Source organism: Phyllostomus discolor, chromosome X, assembly GCF_004126475.2.
Source record: "Phyllostomus discolor isolate MPI-MPIP mPhyDis1 chromosome X, mPhyDis1.pri.v3, whole genome shotgun sequence".
Taxonomy (NCBI): domain Eukaryota; kingdom Metazoa; phylum Chordata; class Mammalia; order Chiroptera; family Phyllostomidae; genus Phyllostomus; species Phyllostomus discolor.
The window spans coordinates 5175702-5203318 of NC_050198.1; the positions used below are offsets into that span (position 1 = coordinate 5175702).

General features: G+C 40.0%; 1 protein-coding gene across 2 annotated transcripts in view; it reads left to right on the forward strand.

Annotated features, from left to right (window-relative positions):
• Positions 1-5566: 5566 nt before the first annotated feature.
• TXLNG (taxilin gamma) overlaps positions 5567-27617 on the forward strand; it is a 48084-nt gene continuing 26033 nt past the window's right edge. Inside the window, exon 1 of one of the 2 annotated variants that reach the window (XM_028522586.2) lies at positions 5567-5736. In XM_028522586.2, coding sequence (XP_028378387.1) covers positions 5635-5736 — 102 coding nt within the window. In that variant the 5' untranslated portion in view covers positions 5567-5634. Of the gene's footprint in view, positions 5737-6549; positions 7159-27617 lie in introns of those variants that run through there. The other variant, XM_036016966.1, reaches the window with a different exon arrangement.

The window sequence follows — 27617 nt, forward strand, 5'->3', positions numbered from 1 at the left end:
GACATTGCCACCAGGAGACTCCCCAAGAGGTCCCATGCAGGGATATTACCTTGAGAAATTGAGGGTTTGGCCCTCTTCTGTACAGACACAAAAAAACTGAGTGATCAGTGCATTTTATCTATTCAGAGGTTATTTTTCTCAATAAGTATGTATTGAGAACTTTCTCTGAAGCTGGCATTCTGCTAGACACTGGGAGTCCAGGAATTTCATGGGCACAGTTCCTGCCTTTATTTCCTTTACCACCTGGCTGAGGGAAAGAATAAATTAAACAAGCCCACATCCTGAAGACTGGGACTGGCCTGGTATGGGAAGTATGGAGTGCTAGGAATGCATAATAGGCACACCTAAAACACTCCAGGCGCCAGTGGGCTTCTGGACACACTTCCAGAATACACTCTCAGACCTGGTCTACAAAGTCAGTGTCCCTTTACTAACAATGAGCAATGGCAGTGTCTCACCGAATGGAAATGTATACATATCTACATTCTCTGTCTCTGTCTCTCTGTCTCTCTGTCCCCCTGTGTGTCCCTCCCCACCCGTGTAGTGAGGCCCACATGGGAAACAGATTATAATGGCAAGGTTGTTTGTTAAGAAATCAAAACAATTCTCCACGTTCAAAGGCATTAGGTTTGAAGGACAGCGCCTCCAACCCCACACTAGGGATAGCCTTGCAAACAGGGCCATTATTTTTGAAGTTGTCTTTTTTGACCAAGGTCCTCTCTCCTCCAAACGTCCCCCAAACATTGCTAGGATGGGCTCTGCCAGCCTGGCCTCCTTGACCCTCCCTTTGCTAGGTTTCTACTCTTCTGATAAGACACATTGCTTCTTTAGATTTTTCAGTCCCTGTGATCGTATTACAGAGTATGAGAATGTCTGGAATTTACTGTCAGGAGACAGTGTAGTAGTAGTAGGAGCTTCTGTGTGTGTGCTAAATTCAGGGCTGACAATGGCCCTTCAGGACTTCACATGCCAGGGGTGGTCAGCTATATTAATTAATCAAGGAGTCCATATTCCAGCTCCTATAAATGCTTCTGTGAGCCATACTTCAATCAACACCAGATACTTTGCTAAGTAGCAAAATGAAGTTTAGAAATGGGTGTTCATTGGTGAAATGAGTAGCTTGTTAGCCAGCATAATGGCTGTCAGACATGAGCTCACATGGATGAAATCAGTGATTTCAAGATATGCCCATTGTGTAAAAATCTGTGAGACTCTCCTCACCCTTGCACTGACAGGGTATAAAAACCTGGCAGGTAAAACACACACACACACACACACCCTAGCAGGTCTAAAAACCAACAACAACAACAACAAAAAACCCATACAAACAAACAAAAAAGGAAAGAAAAACCTAGCAGGTCTGAAGCCTCTTCGCTTAAGGATAATACTACAGGCTAACCCTCTAAATGGTCCTGTGTCCAGCTATGAACTCTGGTTCCACCTTTCCCAATACCAGCTACAAGGCCAACAGAACCTTACCTCTGTAATAGTGGTGAGTCAGGCTGCCTTGAGGGCCTTGCATTTCTCGCAAAAGGACAGCGGGAGTTGAGTTTACTGTTCAGAACTGTTTTTGTGCCTCAGGCTCATGGCTATTTCATAAACATCTGAATAAATGGGCCTGTACTCAGGTTCTATTCATAGCCCTCAGGGAGCCTGGGAAGAATCCCCCTACCCTTGAGGAGCTGTTTTCCTTGTGACCTTCACCTTCCTTTCAGGCACAGTTCTTAACTGACACAATAATCCCTTCAGCACCAGTGAGAATAATTAATGCAAGCAGAACACCCAGTGCCCTTAAAAGACTTGATAGCCCTTGAAGACCTAAAATATTCCAGCAGAGATAAGCAAAGCGCTTCACAGGGCCTTGGGCAAAACCTTGACAGTAACCTCTTTGAGGCATTGAAGATAAAAATCTAAGCAAAGAATGGGTTTATAAAAAATCAGGTTAGTCTGACTCCAGGAAGAAGAGAGTGACCCAAGACCTAGAGAGCCAAGCAGAAGCAGTTGTTTCTCTCACCAGAATTGGAATCTTCACAATTCTGCTCTGCTGTATTTCTTAGCAGCTGATCACACTAAGCCTGGCCCACATTCAAGAGGAGAGGAATCAGATTCCACCTTTTGAAGGGAGGCTCATCAAAGGACTGGTGGGCAGACTTAAAAAGCACCATCGTCTGCATTAAAGATGTTCTAAGAAACAGATCTCTAAAATTCATGTCTTGCACGAGCAGTAATAGCTATGTTTCTCTTGAACAACCAGTTTGATTTTGAGATATTGTGAACCACTCTGAAAACTGTGTTTTTCTCTCTTCTCAGCTGTCAAGAAGCTCAAAACACAAATATGGTTCACGTCCAGCTTGTGTGCAAAACCTTAAGGCATGTATTTTATACATTCAACTCACCCATGACTTCATCTTATTTTCACTATCCTTTCACTTCCACTTTCTTCTTCTTCTCCTCCTCCTTCCTTTCTCTCTCTGTCTCTCTCCCCCTCCCTCCCTCCCTCTCTGAATGAATGACATGCTATATATCTATATATCTACACACTACACACATAGGTCATGGCATATTGTATATGTTTATAAGCTACCCAAGCTCTTTAAAATAGAAATGTGTGTACAAGTAAATATTTTTTGCCCTGGCCGGTGTGGCTCTGTGGATTGAGTGCTGGCCTATGAACCAAAGCATCGCCGGTTCAATTCCCAGTCAGGGCACATGCCTGGGTTGCAGGCCAGATCCCCAGTAGAGAGCACGCAGGAGGCAACCACACATTGATGTTTCTCTCCCTCTCTTTCTTTCTCCCTTCTCCTCTCTCTAAAAAGAAATAAAATCTTTAAAAATAAGTAAATAAATAGTTTTCATTTATCTTAAAACAAGGTCACTTGGAGATTTTTGTTTTCTTAATAAAGATCACCATTGATTTTTTTTGTTCCATACATACTTATACTCAAACAATACAGAAAATCATGAAGTAAAAATACTTCCAAATCTCGCCACCCAGGGAAAAGCATTATTAACATTTTGGTCAATATTTTTCTAAACATTTTTTTATAAACATACAAGCAATTCTATAAAAATGGAATTTAAAAAATGTTGTCATTGATTTTGAGAGTGAGAGACAGAGACAGACATCAATTTGTTGTTCCACTTATTTATGCATTCATTGGTTGCTTCTTCTATGTGCCCTGACTGAGGGTGGAACCACAACCTTGGCACATGGCAACTTTGGCATATGGCAACCTTGGTGTTTGGTGTATCAGGACAATGATCTAACCACTGTGAGCTACCTGACCAGGGCCCAAATGGAATTTTTTTAAAAATCCTCACCCAAGGATAAATGTTCTATTGATTTTAGAGAGATATGAAGGGAGGGAGGGAGGGAAGTGGGGAGAGAGAGAGGGAAACATTGATTGGTTGCCTTCCATAAGAGCCCTGACCTGGGATCGATCCTGAAACCTAGGTCTGTGCTTGGATGGGTAATTGAACCCACAACCTTTTTGGTGTATGGGATGACTCTCCAACCAACTGAGCCACCCAGCCAGGGTCCAAATGGAATTTTTTAATGCTTACTATGCTATATATATTTTCTAGGTCAATGTAAAATGTGTTTATCATTTTTAGCAGCTCCACGGTGTTTTATTATACCATAATTTAACTACAGTGCATTTTGACACTCAATTCCCTGGACACATCAGAAGCAGCATTATTGATTATTCTGCACCTGGCTAGGACTTTTGCCTTTAAGAAGGTGAAACATGGAGGTGCAGCCACTGTGGAAAGCAATATGGAGTTACCACAAAAAAAATTAAAAATGGAACTGCCTTATGACCCAGTGATTCTACTTCTTGGAATTTATCTTAAGAAACCCCAAAACACGAATTCAAAAGAATATATACATCCCTATGTTCATTGCAGTGTTATTTACAACGGCCAAAATTTGAAAGCAGCCCAAATGTCCATCGGTAGATGAGCAGATACAACTATGGTACATTTACACAGTGGAATTACTACTCGGCTTAAAAAAAAAAAAAGAAGGAAATCTTACCCTTTGCAACAGCATGGATGGACCTGGAGAATATTATGCTAAGTGAAATAAGGCAGTCAGAGAAAGACAAACACCATATGATTTCACTCATATGTGGAATCTAATGAACAAACTGAACTAACAAGCAAAATAGAGACAGACTCAAAGATAGAGAGCAGGCTGACAGCTCTGGGGACGGTTGGGGGAACCCAAAGGGATCTAGCAAAAAATGAAGAAAAAAAAAGAGAAAGAACTCATGGATACCTACAACAGCGTGGTAGTTGCGGGAGGTGTGTGGATGGAGGTGGAAGAGCATATAGCGGGGATAAATGGTGATGGAAAAAATAAAAATCTTTAAAAATATTCTTAAAAAAAAAAAGGTGAAACATGATGCCTGAAGCTATCAGCTTTATACAGAATCCGGGTATGGGTTCACTCTCTACTGTTTTAGTTTTGAAATCTCAAAGCTTGACTGAGGTGTTCTGCCAATGAAATAAAATGATATTTTCCTCAAATTTACAGAAATAATTAAAATTAATCAATGGAATTTCCCCAATATTGACATGTAGTCACAATTTAATTTTTGGCATCTGCTACCACTGTTTTATATCCAACTCTAATAAAACTGCTGTAGGATTTACACACATTTTCATAATGAATTACTTGAGACTGTGTGTCAGGATTTTATGGCGGTCCGTGACTTTCAGAAGCTCCTTGATTGGAGCTCTGGTTCCATCAGATGGAAATAGGGAATATTCCAGAGGAAAACTCCACCCCGCCCCCAACCGTGTTAAGAAAAAAAATGATTCCACAAAGAGTTCGTTTAAAAAATTCAGTAACCGAGACTGCAGGATGCATTCAACAAGTATGAAGCGCCAACGAAGGGCCAGAGGCCAGGGCGGTTCAGCTAAGGCGAACAGGACGCAGCCGCCACCCTGCAGGAGCTCCAGGCAGGTACTGCGTGCAGAGAGCTGCGGTCGAGCGGCAGGGCTTCCGCAGGTGTCCGAGCCAGAAACCTTCAATTCCGAAAGGCATTAGATCTTTCCCTCCTTGAAAGTCAGGAATTATTTCCCTTTACCCTCAAGTCAGTCGGGCTCAATTCCGAAGAAAAACATCCAAGCGAAACACACAACCACCCGTTCCGGCTCCCTCCCAAGCCTTGGGCTATTTCTCAACTTTTCCCTCAGGATAATAACGAGTGCTTTCCGGAGCCTGTACATCGCCCCCCAGAAAACTACAATTCCCAGTAGGCTGAGCGCGCAGCACGGTAGATACTCTGCGCGGCTCAGGGCGCCGCATTAGGCTCCAATCCCGATTGGGGGCTGCGAGCTGAGGCCGCGCTGCTTGCTGGGACTTGTAGTCAGCTCCAGAGTTCCTTTACCCGTCTGCGCAGACTCGCACGGCCTGTGTTCGCCCTTCGGCCCAGCAGAAGCCTAGTACCGGCTTCAACGCTCCCCACCCCCATTTTGCTCCATCCCCTCGGGGGCCAGCCTCCTCCGGTCACGTGGGAAACAGGGCGAACGGCGATTGGCCGTGGGGCTTAGGGGCGGGGCATGAGGTCCTGTGAGGTTCCGAGCCCCTTGTAGGACCGCTTGTTTGGTTGCTGCCGTCACCTCATGGCGACGCGGGTAGAAGAGGCAGCGCGGGGAAGAGGCGGAGGTGCCGAGGAGGTGACTGAGGCCGGACGGGGCGGACGGCGCCGCAGCCCGCGGCAGAAGGTCAGTCTGGGGGCGTCCGCGTTGTTGCTGGGCTGGGGGAATGCTCCGGCTAGCTTTTTCGGGGTCCACTTCTTCACTCTCCTCAGTTACCTTTAGACACGGGACGAACAGCCGGCTGTCTTCCTTCTCGGGGGTGACGACCGTGGAAGCGGGTGTGGGGGGCGGTGGGACCAGGATGGATGGAGTAGGAGGGAGCGACGACTGCGGTTTGGGGGCGCCCGGCGAGGCGGGGACGGAGGGCAGCGTTGTGCAACCTGACGGGAGGGGGAAAGAGTGCGAGGCGGGGGCGCGCCAGGTGTGACAGCCACGTGCGGCCGGCGCTGCGGGTGCCAGGTGTTCCCTCCCGCAGCCCCCGCCCCCCGCGTGCTCCCCGTGTTCCCTGCCCTGGGCGCAGCCTTCGGGGGTGCTGCCGCGGGCCACCGGCTCGCCCCCCTGTCGCCGGGCAGGTGCGCCGGCAGCGCTGCGGAGCGCGTCCGGGCGGTGCGGACGAGGCTGTTGCGCAGTAATATAACCGCGCGGGAGCCGGGGCTGACCTGGGCCCCCTTCCCCCGCGCTCCCCGGCACGAGGCGGGCGGGGGCTGCGGGTACTGAGGGGCTGTTGGATGCCCGGGACCCAGGCCCCCGGGGGTGGTCTGTGGGCGCCACGGGCATGGGTGCACGTGGGGCCGGCGATGCTGGAGGACCTGGGTCCCGCACAGTTGGGAGCAGCGTTGCGTGATAGCCGGTGTTCCCAATTCAGAACCCCCCTTCCTGCTATTTTTAAATTTTTTTTGTCATCTTTTCTTTTCTTTTTTTTTCTTCCTTTTTTTTTTTTTTTTTTTTTGGTTAGCGTAAACTTGAACGCCTTCCGGCCCCTGTCCTTTGGTCTCTCGTAATCTGGGAGACAGGCTGGCAGGCTGGACGGTTCCCCTTGCCTTACTTGACTCACGTCAAGGAGTTTTCAATGTCTCCCTGGATACAGGAAAATCGAGACCTTCAGAGTGGGAGAATTCCACTTGTTCTGGAGTCAGTGGGTGGAGTTCGAAAAAGATTGCACAATGAATGGCAAACAGGGCTTTCAGGGCCCAGGAATGGAGAACTGCGCCTAAAGGGGCTGGAAAGGTGGAAACCCCCTCCCTTTTCTCACAGTTAAACATCTCGAAACATTGGAGGTCCTGCTTGATCACTCAGGACTATTTAATACTCAGTCGACCCTTGAACAATGCGGGGGTGGGGTTATGGGCACCCTCCCTTGCATAACTTTTGACTCCCCCCAAACTTAACTACACGGTTGCCCTTCGGTACCCAGGGGGCTTGATTCCGGGACCCCGCAGATACCAAAATCCTGCGGATGCTCACGAGTCCCCTATATAAAATGGCGAAGATCAATGCATATACACTCTGCATCTGTGGACTCCCAACCGGGGACGGAAAGCAGTACAGGTATTTATTGAAAAAATTCCGGGTATAAGTGGACCTGTGCAGTTCAAACCCATGTTATTCAAGAGTTAGCTCTACTTAATTATGTATTTGAGTATTCTTAAAAGTCACTCCTGTATGAAATTATGAAATAATGTTTTTCTAGCATGATTCATGAACTTCAAAAAGGAGAACAAAGGCTCAGTTTACATGTGAGCGAAGGATCAAGAATTAGCTTTTGGAGGCCTGTTTCTAAGGTCAGGTATTTTCATCTCTCTGCTGAGGGTGTTACTACTTCTCAATTACCTCTTTCTCTCTATCTCTTTGTACTCTAAAAGAAAGATCCAGTACTTGCAGGAGTGAAAAAGAAGCCGAGGACCCAGTGTACTCTAGGGATTCAACACTGTCACGTTGGACACTTCACTTCTTCCCTGAGGGTGGGGAGCCATTCTCAGTGTTTGATTTCATAGGTCCCCCAGGGGAGGACTCTAATAAAAAGCCGCCGCAGTTGAGGACATAAGTTCCCTTTTATGCCACTGGGGTGAGCACAACAAGTCTGAATTGGGAACTGAGGTTTAATCAACTAGCATTTTAAGCCACCAAGATAAGCAGTAATGACTCCTTGAGGCGGCCCTCTGGTTAACAGCTGGATATGAGTAGCCATGTGTATGGTCTCACTTTTGTTTACTTACCTCATGCCCCATTCTTTTCTGCTCATGCTATTCTGGGCATCTTTTATCCTTTTGATTTCCAATTGACTATGACATGGAATTAAAATACATGGTAATATCAGTTTTTGAATCTTCATATAAAAATTGGATGAATATGTTAGGTCTGCAAAAATCACTCTTATTTCCTTATGACGCTTAATTTTTTTTTCCTCTGGGTCACTGACTTGAACAAATAAATATTCCTAATTCTAACTTGACCTCCGCCCTGTTTTTCAGGAAGCAGAAGTGATATTTAACTAATTGGGTTGTTTTGAAAATATTGAAGGAATTAAAAGCAATCTGCTTTGTCTCTTTTTGGTTACATTATGGGACTTAAAGTGAGAAAGAACTGGAGATGGACTTGATTGGTTCCTGGTGTTTTAACTAGCTACATAGTATTTTAATCTGCTAGGTTAATTGTACCATTGTTTCATAACTACATCCATTTAAATGGTCTCTTGAGGTAACTTTTTTGTTTTTAAGTTAATATTATAGTCCATTTCTACGGGTCTCTTGAATTGTCTAAAACCATGAGGTTTGATATGATAGCCACTAAACTACATGTGGCTATTTGAATGCTAATTAAAATTAAATCAAAGTGAAAAATTTCATTTCTCAGTCATACTAGCCACATTTCAAGTGTTCTGTAACCACCGTGGCCAGTGACTTCTGTACTATAGCAGATATAGAATATCTCCATCATTGCATAAAATTCTGTTGGACAATATTGATCTAAAAAGGTGGGATATACATTGTCAAGTATTCCAAGAATGTTTTAGAACACTGAGCTCATTTATATTACTTCCTAAATCCCTATGTAGACTTTATTTTATAAGAATAGGTTCTTAAAAAATTAGTAGACTTAATTTTTTTGAGCAGTTTAAGGTTTACAGAAAAATTGAGCATAATCCTAGATTGAGCATAATCTACATTGGTGGTGTAGATTCTGAGTTTTGACACGTGTATTCACCATTACAGTATCATACAGGGTAGTTTGTCCTAGAAAAACCCTATTTATCCCTCCCTCATTTTCCCCAAATCACTGTTCTTTTTACTGTCTTTATAGTTTTGCCTTTCCAGAATGTCTAAGGTTAATTTTTTTTTTTACTAGATTTTACTTAGGAATGTTACAGAATGATACAACTACTGTTAAACTTACTTTTAGATCAATAAGCCATTTGGAAGGATAAAGATATATGGAACCTAGGCTCAAATAAACCAAATCTTACATTTACATAGTGCCCTATAGTTTTTATGGCATATTTGCATACACATTAACTCTTTCAGCATCATTTGGATGCTATGGAGAAGGCTGGGCAGCTGGCATTGTCCTCATTTGCAGATGACAACTGCTTAGCAAGGTCAAGTGATTTGCCCAAGGGGTGAAGCTGAGTCTGGAACCCAATAAATACCCTTTCATCTACACTATAGTAATAAGTAGTGTAGCACAGGGTAAATACTATGGATTTTGGAGTCAAGACTCTTGGCTGTCTGCCACTTAGGTGTGTAACCTTGGGCAAGTTTCTCAATCTTTCTAAGCCTCACTTAGTTGCATCATCTGTGAAGTGGGGTTGACGCTAATACCTACCACATAGGATTGTTGTGAAGAGTAAGAGTTGATGTGATGCATTCAGCGCAGTGCCAGGCATATAGAATTTTACTTGGTTTGGAAGGGAGAACATATGAAAGATTCATTTCTCCTGCTGTTAGGTTGCTATTAATTCTGTAAATTTATCCTCCAACCTTTGTATTCTTCCTTTTTCCCAGACTCTCTGTGATAGACACAATGAGGAGCAATCAGTCCAGGGTGGGGCAGGAGTATTGGAGGTGGGAGGGTAGGAAGTAACCATTTCATTATCGTGTTTTTCTTTCTATTTTTGGTCTTTGATTAATTTCCACTCTTCTGGCACAGAGAAGAATAAGACTCAAAGTGATCTTCTGTTTACACTATTGTTGTCTAATTCCGTCATCAAGCTTTGGTAAATTTTATTTTTGTGGGACCCAAATAGGCAGACCAGTAATGAGAGCAGACCAGCTGTAGCACACTCCTCTGGTAAATCTATGGTTTTAGACCAGAATATGCCACATTTTTTTATGCTGTGAATAGAAGGTAACTTATGTTATTCTCTGTGTCATTTATATTGATTTCTACTGGAGAAGTTTCATTTAGGAATGCATATATCAAATCCAGATGCCATAACACAGGGTGCATGTGATTCCTTAGAGAAGGATCCATTATGATACATTTCTTTTCAGTAGATATGCTGTTCAGATTTTATACTTTTCAGAATTGTATTTCAAAGGAAAGAAATTCGAGTCCCCATTGTTTACCGGCACTGTCCTGGGCACTTTAAAAGTACTCACATTTTAGTATTTCCTCACCTCTGCTGAGTAGGTGGTTTTCCCAGGTATAAAGATAAGGCATTTGCGGCTCAATTGGGGAAAAAACAAAAAAAAACAAAACAAAAAAAGCCCTTACTTAAATAGCATAGCTCAGAGTTTGTAACGTTGTCCTAGAAGTGGTATGTATAAGTGTATAATTGATAGTGCAACTGATGCCCCCTACTGTATGGACAGTTTCTGCTTACCTGGTTATGTTTTAATCTAATATCCCAAAGAAGTCCCTTTGCTTCTTCCTCCCCTTCCCACCCCACCCCTCAAATTCACTTTTGTTTGGCTCTAACCTGATTATTAGTACATTTTCATTATTATATGACAGTATTTAAAATGTATAAAGTAGTATACAAATTTTATGTAGTATTCATTGAGAATTAGTGATGTTGAAATTTTTCCCAAGCATTTTCAGAGGAGGATAAAAATAGGTCAGGTGATGCTTTAAGCATTTGAACCCTGAGAGTATATTTTTATGATTCAATTTATTTCCTAGTTGAAATTCTCTTGGTACTATAACTACTTAAATTTTATTACTTGAAGGAAAAGATACAGAAAATGACAAGTGTTGTCTTCCTGTGCTGTCAAAATAATTTTATTAGTATTTATTGCTCCGGGTTTTGATTTGCATTCATTCTATGTTGCCTTTCCAAAATGTCCCCAGGATGATCCCCGTTATCTCCTACTTTCCACTCTAGTCTGCCGTGATTACTATTGTTAGATGACCACTTTTTCGTGTTTCTTTTTTTCGTACTCTCAGAAAGGTCAAATTAGAATAGTTTGGCAAGGAAGATGTGCCAGTAGCTTAGAAGCACATTAAAAAAAAAAAAGGATTCTATTTAATTTTCAGAGGGGAAGGGAGGGAGAGAGGGAAACATTGATGGGAGAGAGAAACATTAATCGGTTGCCTCTCATACACACCCCATCCAGGGACTGAATCTCTACAGCCCAGGCATGTGCCCTGACCGGGAATTGAACTGTCAACCTTTCACTTTGCAAGATGATGCCCAACTAACTGAGCCACACAGGTCGAGGCAGAATCACAGTTCTTGAAGGATTTTTTGGGTTGGCATGTACGCCACAATGAAAGTGAGAATGTAGGCATTCTGGATAATTTGCGAGTGTATCCTCATTTAGATATTATAACAGTTCTGCTGCACCATAGCAATTTATACAATATTAATTTAATCTTCTTACAACTCTAGAAGGTAGATACTGTATATCCCTAGTTTACAGATAAGGAAACTGAGAGGTTGACCTTCCTGTGGGCACACAGGAGGTAGTGAGTGGTATATTGAAAAGCAGCCATTACCCACAGTGCGTGTGGCTTGTGCTCTCTTAACACATTTCTTGAGGATAATAAATAAAAATGTGTTCCTTGTTGAATGTGAGCAAAACTTGGTGGTAGGTAAAATGAGTACTAGTTTGTACTAAATGAAAACAAATCATTAGGGGTATAAGAAACCTGTTGTAATCAAGGAACCAGGTAGTTTTAAGACTTACAGGTTTAATACCTTTTGTTTCATTCATTTAGGCCCTAGGATGGCCTCAGCCATATGGCTCAGGAGGCATGCTACTCTATAACTTCCTGCAAAGCCATGTCCCAGTGTAATTTGTATAGATTGAGAGGTAAAGAGTTTAGACATCTTTTTTTTTAAAAAAAACTTCTTAAGGTCTACATGACACTGTTAACAAAGAGCTGAAGTGGACTGGGTGAGTAGGAAAGGAAACGAGGCTTGAGGTTTCAGAGGTGCATTGTTGGTCCACGTGGAGCTGGTGAAAGGTAATTTGGTGAACTAGGGCAGGGATGTTTCATTTAGGTAACACAAAAGTAGAGGACTACCCTGGCAGGGCACCTCAGTTGGTGGGGGCATCCTCTTGATATGCCAAGGTTGAGTTTGATCTCTGGTCAGGGCACATACAAGAATCAACCAGTGAATGCATAAATAAGTGAAACAACAAATCGCTCTCTCCTTCCCTCCCTCTCTCCCCCCCTCTCTCCCTCTCTCTCAAAAAGAAAAAAATTAGAGGTTCATTTTACTTCCTAGGAGTGTGTGGCTTGAAGATGCTAATTGACCCGGTCCCTGCCCCTCTGCAAAATAGGTCAGGTCCAAGCATATTTCATTAGATTTGGACATTAAAATCTTTGGATTTCTTGATCCTTTGGCTGCCTAGACACGTGTTTAGGCTAATACAGGTATCTCTCAGATTGTAGATAATCAATTGAATTACAGTTTTAGAGTTAGAAGTGATTTTGCAAGTTATGGAGTTCAGCACCCATTATTTCTATAAAAGAAATAGCCATAGAAGTTAAGTGTGAAATCCAGTGCTATTCTTATTTTAAAAAGCAAAATGATGTGCATGGTCTCATATAAATGTTAGCACCTAATGCTATAGTACTAGAGCTCACCTACAAGAAATCATGAAGGCAGAGCAGTCATGTCCTGAAGGCCTTTTCCAGGATGGTTTGCTCAGTCTTGGTTTTTCCACCAGTGGGAAAAGTCAGGTTTCCTCATCCTCATTTCAGCACTGGTTTGCCCCTCTTTTTTTCTTTTATCTATTAATGCCTCCATGTGCACCCTGGCCTCATACATACTGTGACAAATCTTTCTGGAGCCTTTTGCTGCCAAAAGTTTGCAGTTGGAACAACAGCTAGAACTTAATCTTGTCTCCAATTTATGTCCCTCCTCAGAACTTGGTCATTGCTCTGTCTTTACTCGTGTATTCATTTAATTTTTTGGATAACAGCTTTATTGAGGTATAATTCACATACCATACAATTGGTCCACTTAAAGTAGTGTTTAGTATATTTAGAGTTGTGTGACCATCATCACACTAGTTTATTTTTAACGTAACCTTGGAAGAATGTACTCTTTGGACTATTACAGAGAAAGATAAGAATTCCATCCCTGGTTTCCAAGTTCTAGGTCCATGACTAGATAAATTATTTAAAATTACCTTGTTGCTGAGACCGTTCATCATATCTGCCTATAAGAGGGTTCTGAGGATTAAAGGAGTAAGTATATCAAGTCATTGAAGAGGCTTCTGAATGAGCCAGAGCAATGAAGGCCAAGGGAAAATGGTTTATACCGATTCTCCCTCACACCCATGTGGATTATACTGATTGGTACATCAGTCACTTAACCAAAAGGGGAAAGAGGCCAATTTGTTGAGCAAAAAGGAAATAGCACCCTTGTGCCCATCTTCCCCGCTGGTCCCAGGGCATATTCCATAGATATGGATCTGGTTGGTTATAGGTGCCAAGATATGAACTCCTTTTGACTGAACTGGTCTTCTGGTCTCTATTCCTGTTGCATTGCAACCAGGGCAGCAATTCTCAAACTTCTTGGTTTCAGGATCTTTTTGCATGCGTAAAAACCCGAGGAGCTTTTGTTTGTATGAGTTATATCTGATAATATTTTCCATATTGGAAATTGAAACAAAAAATGGTTATTTATTTTTTAAAAAAACTGATGTAATGATCTATTGCTGTGTAACAAATCACCCAAAATTTGGTGCTTGAAACAACATTTATAATCTCATAGTTTCTGTAGGTCAGGAGTCTGGGTGTGGCTTAGCTGGGTCTTTTTGCTTCAGGGTCTCATGGGCTGCAGTCATCTGAAGGCTTGACTTGAAAGGGTCCACTTCTAGCTCACTCATGTAGCTGTTGGTAGGATTCATTTCCTCATGATCTGTTGGCTAGAGGTTCCTTGGTTCCTTGAACATGGGCCTTTCTATAGGCATCTCACAACATGGCTACTGGGTTCATCAGAATGAGCAAGAGAGTATTGGTATAAGAGAGAAGGAAGAATCAGTCTTTGTTACATAATCATAGAAGTGACATCTCTCATTTTTGCCAAATTCTCTCTTCTTTAGAAGCCAGTCACTAGGTCCAGCCCACGGGCAAGGAAGGGGATTATACAAGGTTGTGAATACCAGGAGGAGCAGTGGGATCATTTAGGGGCTATATCAGAAACTGCCTACCACACATTAACTTGAAGAATGTCTTTCTTAAAATTGAAAATAACTGATTTTCTAAAATAAACCTTGGTAACAAGAGAACATTGTTTTAAGTTTCTGCAGATTTTTTTTTTTTTTTTTAAGATTTTATGTATTTATTTTTAGAGAGGGACGGGAGGGAGAGAGAAACATCAATGTGTGGTTGCTGGGGGTCATGGCCTGCAACCCAGGCATGTACCCTGACTGGGAATTGAACCTGCGACACTTTGGTTCGCAGCCCGAGCTCAATCCACTAAGCTACGCCAGCCAGGGTCAAGTTTCTGCAGATTTCTTTAATGAATGGCGTAGTAGGAGATAGATGAATTCTCACATCTCTTGCATTCAGTTTACGCCAGTCAGTATGCCATTTTAGTTAAAGTACATGAAGACAATCTGGCCTCACACATGTATGTATGTAGTTGGAACAGGGAGTAGTATTTTAATAATAGCCTTTTTAAGTAATTGTGCAAATTCTTTGATACTACACCAAAACTTGGCAAATAGTAGTTCTTGAAGGTTAGTTGCCAGTGTGGGATCTGAAACCCTGTAGAACTTTTTGTACTGTTATATTAAAATCTGTTGGTCTGTTTTGCATTTTGATTGGATGCTTTTTTTCATGCATCATTTTGTAACATCACCCATTAGTTCTTTGGGAAATATCACTTTACTGAATTGTGTTGATCTTCCAAGTACAGTGGAACCTCAGTTTTCAAACTTAATTCATTCTGGAAAACTGTTCGAGAAGCAATTTGTTCAAAAACAATCTCTTTTGTCACCTGAGAGATGCATGACTGATCATATAGGTATCAGTATGAGAGGATTGTTGGGTACAGAATCAGGACATGAATTTTTGTTCAACAACTGAGACATTTTTTCCATGAATAGCTTGGTTGAGAACCAAATTGTTCAAGGACCAAGACGTGCGAGAACTGAGGTCTGACTGTATTGACACACTTTGTTCAAAATCACATTACTAAATATCACCAGTGATGTCATCAGAAAAGTCTTTCTTTTTTAAAGGTTTTGTTTGTTTATTTTTAGACAGAGGGGTAGGCAGGGAGAAAGAGAGGGAGAGAAACGTCAGTGTGTGGTTGCCTCTTGCACGCCCGCTACTGGGGACCAGGCCTGCGACCCAGGCATGTGCCCTGACTGGGAATCGAACCAGCGACTCTTTGTTTCGCAGGCCGGAGCTCAATCCACTGACCACACCAGCCAGGGCAGAAAAGTCTTTTTAAGTGTTGGGAAGTATGGTGGCAGATAGTTTTCAGAAAATTAAAAAAAATTTTTTTGAAGACTCAAATTTTATATTGACGACAAAGACTGTTAGTTTGCCTTGAAGTAACAGGCTCAGTCACTTCATTTATTTTGGAGAAAAATTTCTGCCAAATGTCCAAGTTTGTCTTTAAAAACAAACAAACAACAAGAACAACAACAAAAAAAACAGACGGTAACCCATGAGAAAACCTGCTGACTGGGCTCAATTCAGACAGCTGCATTAGTGCTTTTCTTCCACATTGCCATCATACTTTGGTGAGTGGCAGAAGTGCCTTCTGGGTACTTTCTGTGTCTTCACACAGAATTACAAAGATGTGTACTCAAGGGTTGACATTTAATACAAATGATAATTTTTGTGTCTTTCTCAAGGGCATTTTTAAGTTACAATTGCTTTTTCTGCATGATTTCTAGTATAGAAATGTGCTGCTTCTTTGATTTGTGCTAAGGAGCCAACAATGTTACTCATTACAGCTTTTGCACAATCAATGCAAATGTCAACACCATGAAGACAAATAACAACTCAGTACTATTATGAAAATAGTTTTTGAGCTTGCAGACCACCTGGAAAGGTTCAAAGACCAGAGTTTGAAAACCAGTGCTGTCAGAAGGGAGTAGGCTTATTTTTCCCTATTCCTAAGACTTGTTCTTAGAAAAGTGGCATCCCAACTATTTTTTTTTTAAAGATTTTATTTATTTATTTTGAGAGAGAGAGATCAATGTGTGGTTGCTGGGGGCCATGGCCTGCAACCCAGGCATGTGCCCTGACTGGGAATCGAACCTGAGTTGCCTGGTTTGCAGCCTGCGCTCAATCCACTGAGCTACACCAGCCAGGGCCCAACTATTTTTTAAAAGATTTTATTTATTTATTTTTAGAGAGAGGGGAAGGGAGGGAGAAAGAGGGAGAGAAATATAAATGTGTGGTTGCTCCTCACAGGCCCCACACTGGGGACCTGGCCTGCAACCCAGACTTGTGCCCTGACTGGGAATTGAACAAGTGCCCCCCTCTTTTGTAGGCCAGTGCTCAATCCACTGAACCACATCAGCCAGGCCACATTCCAATTATTATTGACTCAACTGCTTTATCTTGCTAATGGAACAACTCAATAATCTTAGCAAGCAGAATATTTTTTACATTTTAATTTGTAACGAACAGTGTAAAGTTAGGTTTGGTTTGCTAAAGGAATCATGATTCTTTTGTGTGCAGTAAAATATGCGTAACATAAAGTTTACCATTTTAAGCATGCTGTTGAGTGGCATTAAGTTCATTAACAGTGTTGTGCAGCCATCAGCACCATCCATCTCCAGAGCTTTTTCATCTTCTCAAACTGAAACTGTTCTCCCTGGCAACCACCATTCTATATTTTTTTCCCTCTAGGAATTTGACTACTCTAGGTGTTTCATGTAAGTGGGATCATAGAACATGAATCCTTTTGTGTCTGGCTTTTTTCCACTTAGCATCCTTGCTTCCAGGTTCATCCATGTTGTAGCATGTGACAGAATTCTTTCTTCCTTTTCAAAACGGAGTAATACTCTAATGTATATATATGACCACATTTTGTTTATCCATTCATCCTTTGATGGACATTCTAGCATTAATCATCATTCTTAACTTAAATGCTATAGGACTTCCCTTATAGAAGCGTTGCCTTCAAAACAGGCTCAATAAATGTAGGTCTCTGCCCTGGCTAGTGTGGCTCAGTGGGTGGGGTGTTGTCCCACAAACCAAAAGTTCATCGCTTTGATTCCCAGTGAGGGCACATGCCTGGATTGTAGGTTCGGTCCTTGGTCAGGGTGCATATGGAGGGTGGCCAACTGATGGTTCTCTCTCATGTTGATGTTTCTCATGTTGATGTTTCTCTCCTTTTCCTTACCCGTCCCTTCCCTTCTCTCTAAAAATATTTTAAAAAATTTTTTAATGTAGTTCTCAAATAATGGCTCCCCTCCCCCCTTTTCCCATTAGTTTATGTATATGATGGAATAATGTTCTCACTATCTTAGAATTGCAGGGCTAAACTAAAATAATATCTCAAAAATGTCTGGCACATAGCAGTTAGTAAGTGTTAGGTTTTTTTTCCTTCCTCCCCTCACTCAGAACTTAGCCTTATCTATTTGGGTGGAGCAAAAGTAGGTTTATAGTTGTGAGTGCATGAAACAGAGTTTAGTCTTGTGTTATTATTTATTAATTATTCTATTTCCATATGAACAATTGTAAACCTACTTTTGCCTCACCCGGTACTATTGTAACCCTCTTTCATATATTCTGTGTATCTCAAACAGTATGCTTACATATTGACCATCTGATTTCACTTGGGAAATAATTAGTTGCCTATGAATCTGAGCCACAGTTATAAATCGAGGCCAAATTTAAATGATATCTTTCAATTTTCAGAATTGTTTTAAGAAGGAAGTAAACGAGAACTGCTGCAAAACTTCACTTTTAGTAGATCCCACTTCTATAATGCAGTAGAAGATGTGAATGTAAAGACTTGGGACAGACTCAGAGGTCTGTGGGGCAGGGTGAACGGAAAAGAGGACATGAAGCGAGACACAACTCCTACAGTCTTTAGACTCCGAGCTTGGGATAGTGGGAGAAAAATGAATAAGTTAATACTGTGATATCAATCCTACATTCATTTAATTAAAATGAAATTAATCAATATTACAGGTCTTTTTTAATAAAAGAAAGTCATTCACATAATTAAAAAAATTAAAATAGAACCAAAAAGTATAAAATGAAAACGATAAATCTTCATTTCCAACTTCTAAGTTCATACTCCAGAAGTAATCATGGTGAGTAATTTTGGTGATATCCTTATAGAAAAGTTTTATTCATGTACTGCCTAACATATGAGTACATTTATTTATCCTGACATGTTCATCTTGAACCAGATATCTGTATTTTTCCCTATTTAATGATATCTTGCAGTTCCATTCATGAGGCTGATCTATGTCAATATTCTTTTGAATAGCTGCATTAGTTTTACCTTGTATAGATGGCCCTTATTTAACCAGTTCCTTGTTGGTAGACATTAAGATGGTTCAGTGTGGCAACAAGAGGTGGTTTGGTGACTGGCCTTTGCCTGTCAGTGAGAATATCTGTGGAATAAACCAGCAGTGGAATCTGTTGGATGAAAGTCAATGCGCATTCAGATATTGGTTGATACTGCTAAATAAGTCTACACAACCAACACTACCACTTTAGATGCTCCGGGACTGTATGTACTGAGGGACTGTTTCCCACACCAAGGTTTGTTTTGTTTTTTTAAATCATCCTTTAAAATCTCGTAAGTAAAAGATGGTGTCTTTGATTTGTATTTTGATTTGTGTGTTGTTTTTTTCTTAATTGTGAATGAGGTTGAATATGTTTTTGTGTATTGGGCATATTTAGTTTGCTAACCGGTTTGCTTATTCAAAAACTTTTGAAAATTGGGTCTCTGACTTATTTAAAGCCTGTACAAATGTTGTCTTTTGGCTAGTCTGAAGATTCCAGTTACTATTTAGTAAATTGACCTTCCTCTCTAAAAAATAAAACAGCTTCTGAGTTTTTTGATAACCTTGCAAAGGCCTTTCCCATACCAAGGTTATGAAAATTTTTTTTCCTTAGGACTTTTAGTTCTGTGTCGTTTTCATGTTTCAATCTTGGTACATGTGGAAGGGTGAGATAAGATATCACTTTTCTCCCCCCCATATGGTTTGGAAGCTATCTGAAATCATTCTCTTTACTAATTGGAAATGACACCATTTTTAATATAGTAAATTCCCATATAGGGGTCTATGTGGTCTGTTTTTTAAATTAATTTTTTACAGCTTTATTTAAGTGTAATTAACATACCATACAACTCACCCATTTTTTTTGTTATTGATTTTAGTGAGAGGGGAAGGGGGGAAACAGAAGGGGGGAAAGAGAAGGAGGGAGAGAAGTATAGATGAGAGGGAAACATTGATCAGTTGCCTCTTGCTCATGCCCTGATTGGAGATCAAACCCACAACCCAGGCAGGTGCCCTGACAGGGAATCAAGCCTGCTACTTTTCTGATTATGGGATGACTCTCCAACCAACTGAGCTACACTGGCCAGGTCTGCTTGGTCTGTTTTTGAAGACAGGGCTATATAATTAAGAAATCTCAGAAAAGTATTTCATGCCTGAAATAAAAATAAGCTCTCAACTTTGGGAGTTTATATTTTGAGGTAAAAAGAATTTATTGTCTTAGCCCTGGCTGGTGTGACTTAGTGGAGGATTGAGTGCCAGCATATGATCCAAAGGGTCACAGGTTCGATTCTCAGTCTAGGGCACATGCCTGGGTTGCAGGCGAGGCCCCCAGTAGGGGCTGCGTGAGAGGCAACCACACACTGATGTTTCTCTTCCTCTCTCTCTCCCCTCTCTAAAAATATTAAATAAAACCTTAAAAAAAAAAAAAGAAAACCCTTAAAGAATATATTGTTTAAAAAAAAGAATGTATGGTCTTAAAGAATACAGGCATATTGTAGAGACACGTATACCAGAATATAATTATGTATTGGTGTACAGCAATATATAATTTTATGTTAAAAATAAAAACCCTTCCCTGACTGGTGTGGCTCAGTGGATTGAGTGCCAGCCTGCAAACTAAAAGGTTGCTGGTTCAGTTGTCAGTTAGGGCATATACCTGGGTTGCAGGCCAGGTCCCCAGTAGGGGGCATGTGGGGGGCAACCACACATTGATGTTTCTCTCCCTCATTCTCCCTCCCTTCTCTCTCTAAAAATAAATAAATAAAATCTTTAAAAAATTAAAAAACAAAATTCTTTAGTTTTGTTTTCATTTCTTTGTTCTAACACAGTAAAATACCCTGCTAGTTAAGGTATTGTGTTACATAATATATATTTTAAAGACTCTGGTCCAAAATGGTTAAAACAGAATTTTGAGATGAATGATTAATACAGTGTTAGCTGTGTGGAAAACCTTGCTGTCCAAAACAATTCTTTGAAAGATTAAAATAGCTTTAGGATATGAACTATTTGAAATGACTCATAAAGATAAAGTCACCTTTCTAATTTAAAAAGCAGATGAACTCACCAAATCCATCTACCTATTGAAAAAATAAAGCACATGAAAGTAATTTTCATAATAGGTTTGTAAAATTTGTATCTTGAAATGTAAAGGTCCCTTAAAATACTGGAAATGTTTAAGAGGGAGGTTCACATTTTAAAAACGAAATAAGGCCAATAACTGGTGCCCTAAGAGGTATGAGGTATCTTTGGTATGTTTCAGATTTCACTGTGCCTTCTGCCCACACTGGGCCACACTGGGCCAGGCAAGCACTCTTGTCCTAACATTCCTGTTTGGTAGTTGACAACTCTTAGGGTGAATTATAGAAACATAGGTATGAAGAGGTTTTTAGAGATAATTTATTTTATTTTTTAAAGATTTTATTTACTTTTAGAGAGAAGGGAAGGAAGGAAGGAAGTGAAGGAGAGAAACAGCAATGTGTGAGATATACATCAATTGGTTGCCTTTTACATGCCCCCTACTGGGGACCTGGCCCACAACCCAGGCACATGCCCTGACTGGGAATCGAACTGGCAACCTTTCGGTTCACAGGCTGGCACTCAGTCCACTAAGCCACACCAGCCAGGGTAGAGACAATTTAGTTTATGCTAAGACAGAAATACGTTTTCAAAAAAAATCCTCAATGCCTTAAATAACCACTTAAAATTATTTAAAGGCATCTGTACCCCTGGATTAATCCTGCCTCACCTCTCTAAATCCCTGACTTAATCACTGCTAAAAATTTTAGATCTCTTTCCCAGTGTTTTCTTAAATGCGGACTGGTATATCTAGCAAGCATGCTATGTATTTTTAGACATTTTGTAACTGCGTGAGATATCTGTTTGCCTTGACCTTTCATTTTGCAAGGCTGATGTATGAAGGGAGGGGAGCACCGCAATGGAGAGAACATAGGCCCTTGAGTTTGACGGACCTGGTTTTGAATTTTGCTGGCCCTTTTTACCGACTTCAATATGATCTTGGGCAAGTTACCTCACCTCACCTAAGTCTCATTTTCCTTATCTGGGAACATTAAGACCTATCTCTCAGTGGGCTGGGAAAGGTTAAATGGGGTAACAGGAATTAACAAGTTCTGAAGGCTCCCTTCACCTACTTGATAGTTTTCTTTGGAACCCAGGGCAAGCTAAGGGTCTCTCCTCAGGAAAATGCGTAAGTGTGCACAAGCTGTCCCACCAGCTCCCTCTGAAGGGCCACACCAGCCCTCAGCAGCAAGGACTGAGTGATTTCTGCTCTTAGTACATGCTTGGCACTGGTTGAAGGCATTCTAGCTTATTGAAGCAGATGGTAGTTGAAATAATTAGGAAGTGAATGTGGGTGTTGACTTCTTTGTTTTTTATTTACACCAGCTTTAGTAAAAGAACAACCATTGCTAATAATATTGAAGCTCTTTAAACAAAACAAGCCAAAGAAATATGGTTCTTTAGCAACACTTACTTGAAAGAGCATAAGTGAAAGTTTTAAACTTTAGTTATTCATCCTCTTTATTCACAGAGTAGTAGGGAAAGAAACTCATTTAACTTTTTTTCTTTTAGGCTTAAAATTTTTTTAAAATTCATTGATTAGAGAAATATCGATTTGTCATCCCACTTATTCATGCATTCATTGGTTGATTCTTTTATGTGTTTTGAATGGAGATTAAACCTTAACCCTGGCGTGTGGGTACAGTGCTCTAACCAACTGTGCTACCCAGCCAGGGCTCTGTTAGATTTTTAATTCCTGTGCAGGCTAAGTTTCAAATGTACTGATCTAAAAACCTATTACAAGTAGTAGATGAATACAGAGTATTCATTTTCATTTGCAAAGTTTTCTGAAATAGTTATTCTTTGCTTCTACAATTAATTGTTGGTAAACTGGTGACTATCCATTTTGAAGGACCCTCTTCTTCAGTTAAGGAGACATCTTAGCTCCAGGTATTGAGACAGTGGAAGGAAGATGGAGAAATATATCCTTTGATAGGTGCGTAGCATCTGGGTTGGGGAGATGTTTGGAGTTTAGGGTTCTCATAAACTCTATTGGGGCCAAATGATGTGCTCTCTAGCACACTATTGTAGTGTTTCAAGCTACAAGAGCTAAACATGCTGCTCATGACTAGAGATTGATTAGCAAAGTGAAAACGTTTTATGTTTTTGTTATATGATTTTGTTTAAGGAAAGGTTCAAATAGAAATTCATCTTGAAATTATTATTGCTTTCACTTTTATTTGAGATTGGAATTTAAATAAATATGTTCTCTTCTTTTGCCTAATAATAGATACTAAATTAACCCTATTCATCTTGGTATTTTAAAAAAAAAAAAACCCCAACAAACTGTTAGGAAGCTAATTCCTGGTCCCTAACTTGAAAGGTAAAAACAGGCCTGCTGTGGAGCCCAGTGGCCTTCCACTCTGACCCCACTCACCAGTTTCTCTCCATTAACATATTTCTTATAGAACCCTCCCCCCTACAAACACCCATTTCATGGCATACAGTGCATTACTACAGGGTATTTTTCTTTTTCCCTTTTCAACCTGTACTTACAGTTTAGTGATTATACAACTTCCTGTTCTTTTTTAACAGATGCTATAATACTCCATTGTGTGGATGTGTCACAGTTTATCTAGTCATTGTTAATTGACATTTAGGATATTTCTGATTTTTTGTTGCTATGCTTCATAAATATCCTTATGCATATCATATCACAAATATACTGGTTTATCTGTAGGAAAAATGGGTAAGAAATGAATTTGCTGATCAAAGCACATGTGGTATGATGATTTTTAACTTTATTATGAAAATTTTCAAACATGGTAAAGTTGAAAGAATTTCATGCTGAACATCCACATTGCTACCACCTAGATTCTACCTCTGACGGTTTACTATACTTCCCTTTTCATGTCTGTTCCCTTGTCTGTCCCTTCACCCATGAAGCTGTTGTTAAGTGTGTAAATGTTGAGTTGTAACAGATGCGTGCTGCTCTCTCTGTAACCAAACCCTTATCAAGATATGGAGCATTCCAGCACTCCGGAATGTTTCCTTCTGCCCGTTCTGAGATAATCCCCGCCTTGAACTGGACTGTGCAGTGGTTAAACTAATTTATCCCCCAACCAGAAATGCTTGAGAATACCTTACTTCCTCTCTTACACAATGTGTAAGAGTTTTTGATGTGAAAAATATGTGATAGTTTTAAGTTGCATTTCTCTTATTAGTAAAGGTAAGCATATACTTACAAGCCATTAGTATTTCCTTTCTGTGAATTCTTCATATTGTTTGCCTGGTTTTGTTGGGTTGGGGGTCTTAGCATTCTTTATTCCATTTGAGAATCCATTTATGTTAAGTAAAAGATTACTTTTTCTGACTGCTTATAATTTTAATAAAATTTGCATGTGTTCTGTGATACTTCCAGTGTTCTGTTATTAGTTATTAAATCTTCCTACGCCATTTTGAAATAGGTGAATATATTGTGCCTTTTCTCCAAAATTGAGAGAATGAAGAATAGTAATAACAGAAAATACTTGCAAATCATATGTCTCATCAGGGACTTGTGTATAGTGTATATAAAGAACCTGTACAACTCAATAATAAAATAACAAATAACCCAGATAAAAAATAGGCAAAGGACCTGAATAGACATCTCTTTAAAGGAGGTATACAAATGGCCGATAAGTACATGAAAAGAATTTCAACATCATTAGATGAGATACCTCCATACTTGGATGGTTGTAATCAAAAGGACAGTGTGGATATGGATAAATTAGAACCCTCATCCACTGCTGGTGGGAATGTAAAATGGTGCACTCCCTGGAAAAATAGTGTGGCAGTTCTTCAGAAGGTTAAAACAGATTGACCGTATGACGCAGTAGTTGCGCTCCAAAAGTTGATACAAATGCCCATCAACTGATGAATGGATAAATAAAACATGGTATATCCACACAGTGGATATTTCACACAGTGGAATATTATTTGGTAATAAAAAGAAATGAAGTACTGATACATACAGCATTATAACTACAAGGTTTCATGGTTGAATCTTGAAATCATTATGCTGTCTAAAACAAACCAGACACAAAAGGCCACATACTATATGATGCCATTTATATGAAATGTCCAGAATAACCACATCTGTAGAGACAGAAAGTGCATTAGTTACCTATGGCTGGAAATAATGGAAGGATTAGGGATTTATAGCTGAAGAGTACTAAGTTTCACTTTGAGGTATCAAAAGTTCTAAAATTAATTGTGATGGTGGCACAACTGTGAACACACTAAAAACCAGTGAATTGTACACTCTTGTTTCACAACTTGTATGCCATATAAATTATATCTCAGTAAAGCTGTTAAGAAAGAGCACAAATAGGACTGAAAAACTGCAAATTAACAAATTTCATTCCTCATGTAGCTTTCTTATTAAAATTGATCCTAGGATAGGCCTCAGGTTTTCCTTGGTGAAAATTACTTATGCTCCCAGTCTTCTATATTGCTTACTCGTTACGTTTGGATTTGACTTGACACCATACTTTCTGGTATTGTGTGGGGGTTATTATCATTAAGCTTCTGAGAAATTATGTGTTAGGGATAAAGAATCTTCATTTTAATTATCTTTTAATAGATTCTCACCAATATTTAAAGCCAACATTGTGGTTACGTAGTCCTATTCTTAATACTGATGGTCTTCAGGGAATAGGTTTGAAAATTATTTTTTATAAATTGGGGAAGATGGTATTAATAGTATTCATTTTTGCATAAAAGGTCTCTGTTAACATTATGGGCCCAACTAGTACATGGCAGTTTAATAACTGACATAAATTAGAGGTAGAATTAGTAGTTAAATATACAATGTAGCATTAAAATGACCCTTTGCATTTGGTTTGATAGTAATTCTTCTGTAGTATGTTATTGGGGCATATTAGTGATTTTAAGAAATTTCTGCAGTAATGAAATTTAACAAAGGACAATTCCTAAAATTTCATCATTAATTTTTTTAATCCTCACCCAAAGATATGTTTATTGATTTTAGAGAGACAGGAAGGGGAGGGGGAGAGAAACATCAATGTGAGAAACATTGATCAGTTGCCTCCCATATGCCCCCTGACTGGGGATTGAACCCCTGACCTTTTGGTGTGTGGGATGATTCTCCAACCAGCTGAGCCACCCAGCTGGGGCTCATCATTAATTTTTAAATAAACTTAACATCTATGGATTACATGAGAAATAATGCTCTATGGAATTCATTATATGTGGAAGTCAAATTTTAAATTTTTTTGAAAGAATTAAGGTCTTCAATATTACTTTGTAAATTTAAAAAATCTGAATTAGGCTTATAATCTGAAGTGGCATCAAACTTAAAGTAGCCCATTTTCCCTTAATGCATTACTTTTTTTTAAGAAGTGAAAGTATTGCAGGTACATTGTTTTTTGTTTTGCAGCCCGTGCTCAATCCACTGAGCTACACCAGCCAGTGCTGGTACATTGTTTTTAAAGTATGAAAAGCAACACGACTCTGATCTCTCTCCCCAGGGGAAGATATTTCTGTTTTGGTTCTTCATTAATTTTGAATAATGTATAAATTACAACTTTTAAAATAAACCTTACTGAAGTAAAACATATATTCAGAACAGTATACAAAGCGCAAATGTTTAGGCTTACTCAGTTTTCACAAAGTGAGCGCCTATGTTGCCCCATCTAGATCAAGACAGAATATTACCCGACACCGCAGAAGGCCTTGCCCTTACCAGTAACCACTATCCTCATTTCTAGCACCATAAATTAACTTTGCCTGGTTTTGAACTTTATATATAAATTGTTTCCTAGACTCTGTATTCTGGCATCTTCCTTGCAGCAGTTTGCCTATGAGACTCAGCTCTGCTGCTGTATGTAGTAGTATTTCATTCTCATTGCTGGATGGTATGAACATGTTAGAATGATCCTTTCTTCTGTTGATAGAAATTTGGATTGATTCCATTTTTGTGTAATTACAAATAGTGTTGCTGTAGACATTCTTGGCCTTTGGTTGCACATACATGCACACTTGGGTCAAATCCCAGGACTACAATTAACCATATTGGAAGGTATCCATATTGCTAAAGAGTTTTTCAGAGTGACTGTACCAACTTGTTCTTTTAAAAGTACGGTACTTGATATATCAGTGTTAGACTGTCAAAGATAAGCATTTAGTTTCCTTAACCTCTCTATCCCCTGCTTTGGTGCTTTAAATTAGTTTTAGTTCTTTGGTTGGATTTTTATTTTTCTATTTTTATTTCTTAAATATTTATTTACTTTTAGACAGGGGAGGAAGGGAGAAAGCAAGGGAGAGAAACATCAGTGTGTGGTTGCCTCTCGCATGCCCCCAACTGGGGGCCTGGCCAGAAACCCAGGCATGTGCCCTGACTGGGAATCGAACCAGTAACCCTTTAGCTTGTAGGCGGGTGCTCAATCCACTGAGCCCTACCGGCCAAGGCTGTATTTTTATTATTATAACTGGAAATAATCTCTGTTCTACTAATTTTGGAAAATAGCTTTTGCCCAGTTGTAATAAGAAAAAGGTATTAGACAACCCCCCCCATTGTATCATTCAAAAAGGGAGACACTCTCTTCTACACAGAACATGTACAGAATTTAAATTTGTGTTACATCATGTGACCAAGCAGTATTAACAAGGGGGGTTAACAATGTGATATGAGAGAGTAAGGTAAAGTAACTGATTTGAGAATAAAATACTAGAATAAAGCCAGCCACCTGTCCCATGCCTACTATCTGTATATGTTAGGGTTAGGATAGCTGTTTAAAACATTATTCTCAAGATTTTGGTGCTTAATGTGCAACAAATTAATTTTCTTCCTTTAATAGTTTTAATGTGGACAATATGTGGCTTTTTGTGTCTGGCTTCTTTTACACAGTGTAATGACTTCACAGGTCAACTGTGAAACCTTATAGTTTAATAATAGTAACACGGGTGTTCTTTGTAAAAAGGGTGACTTTCTTTACATGTACATGGGATTTAGGGGCCCAGGCTACTTTCATCCTGTGCCTCTGCCATCTTGTAGGATCTTGGAGACCTCTGCATTAAGCCAGAATGGGAAAGAGATAGCAG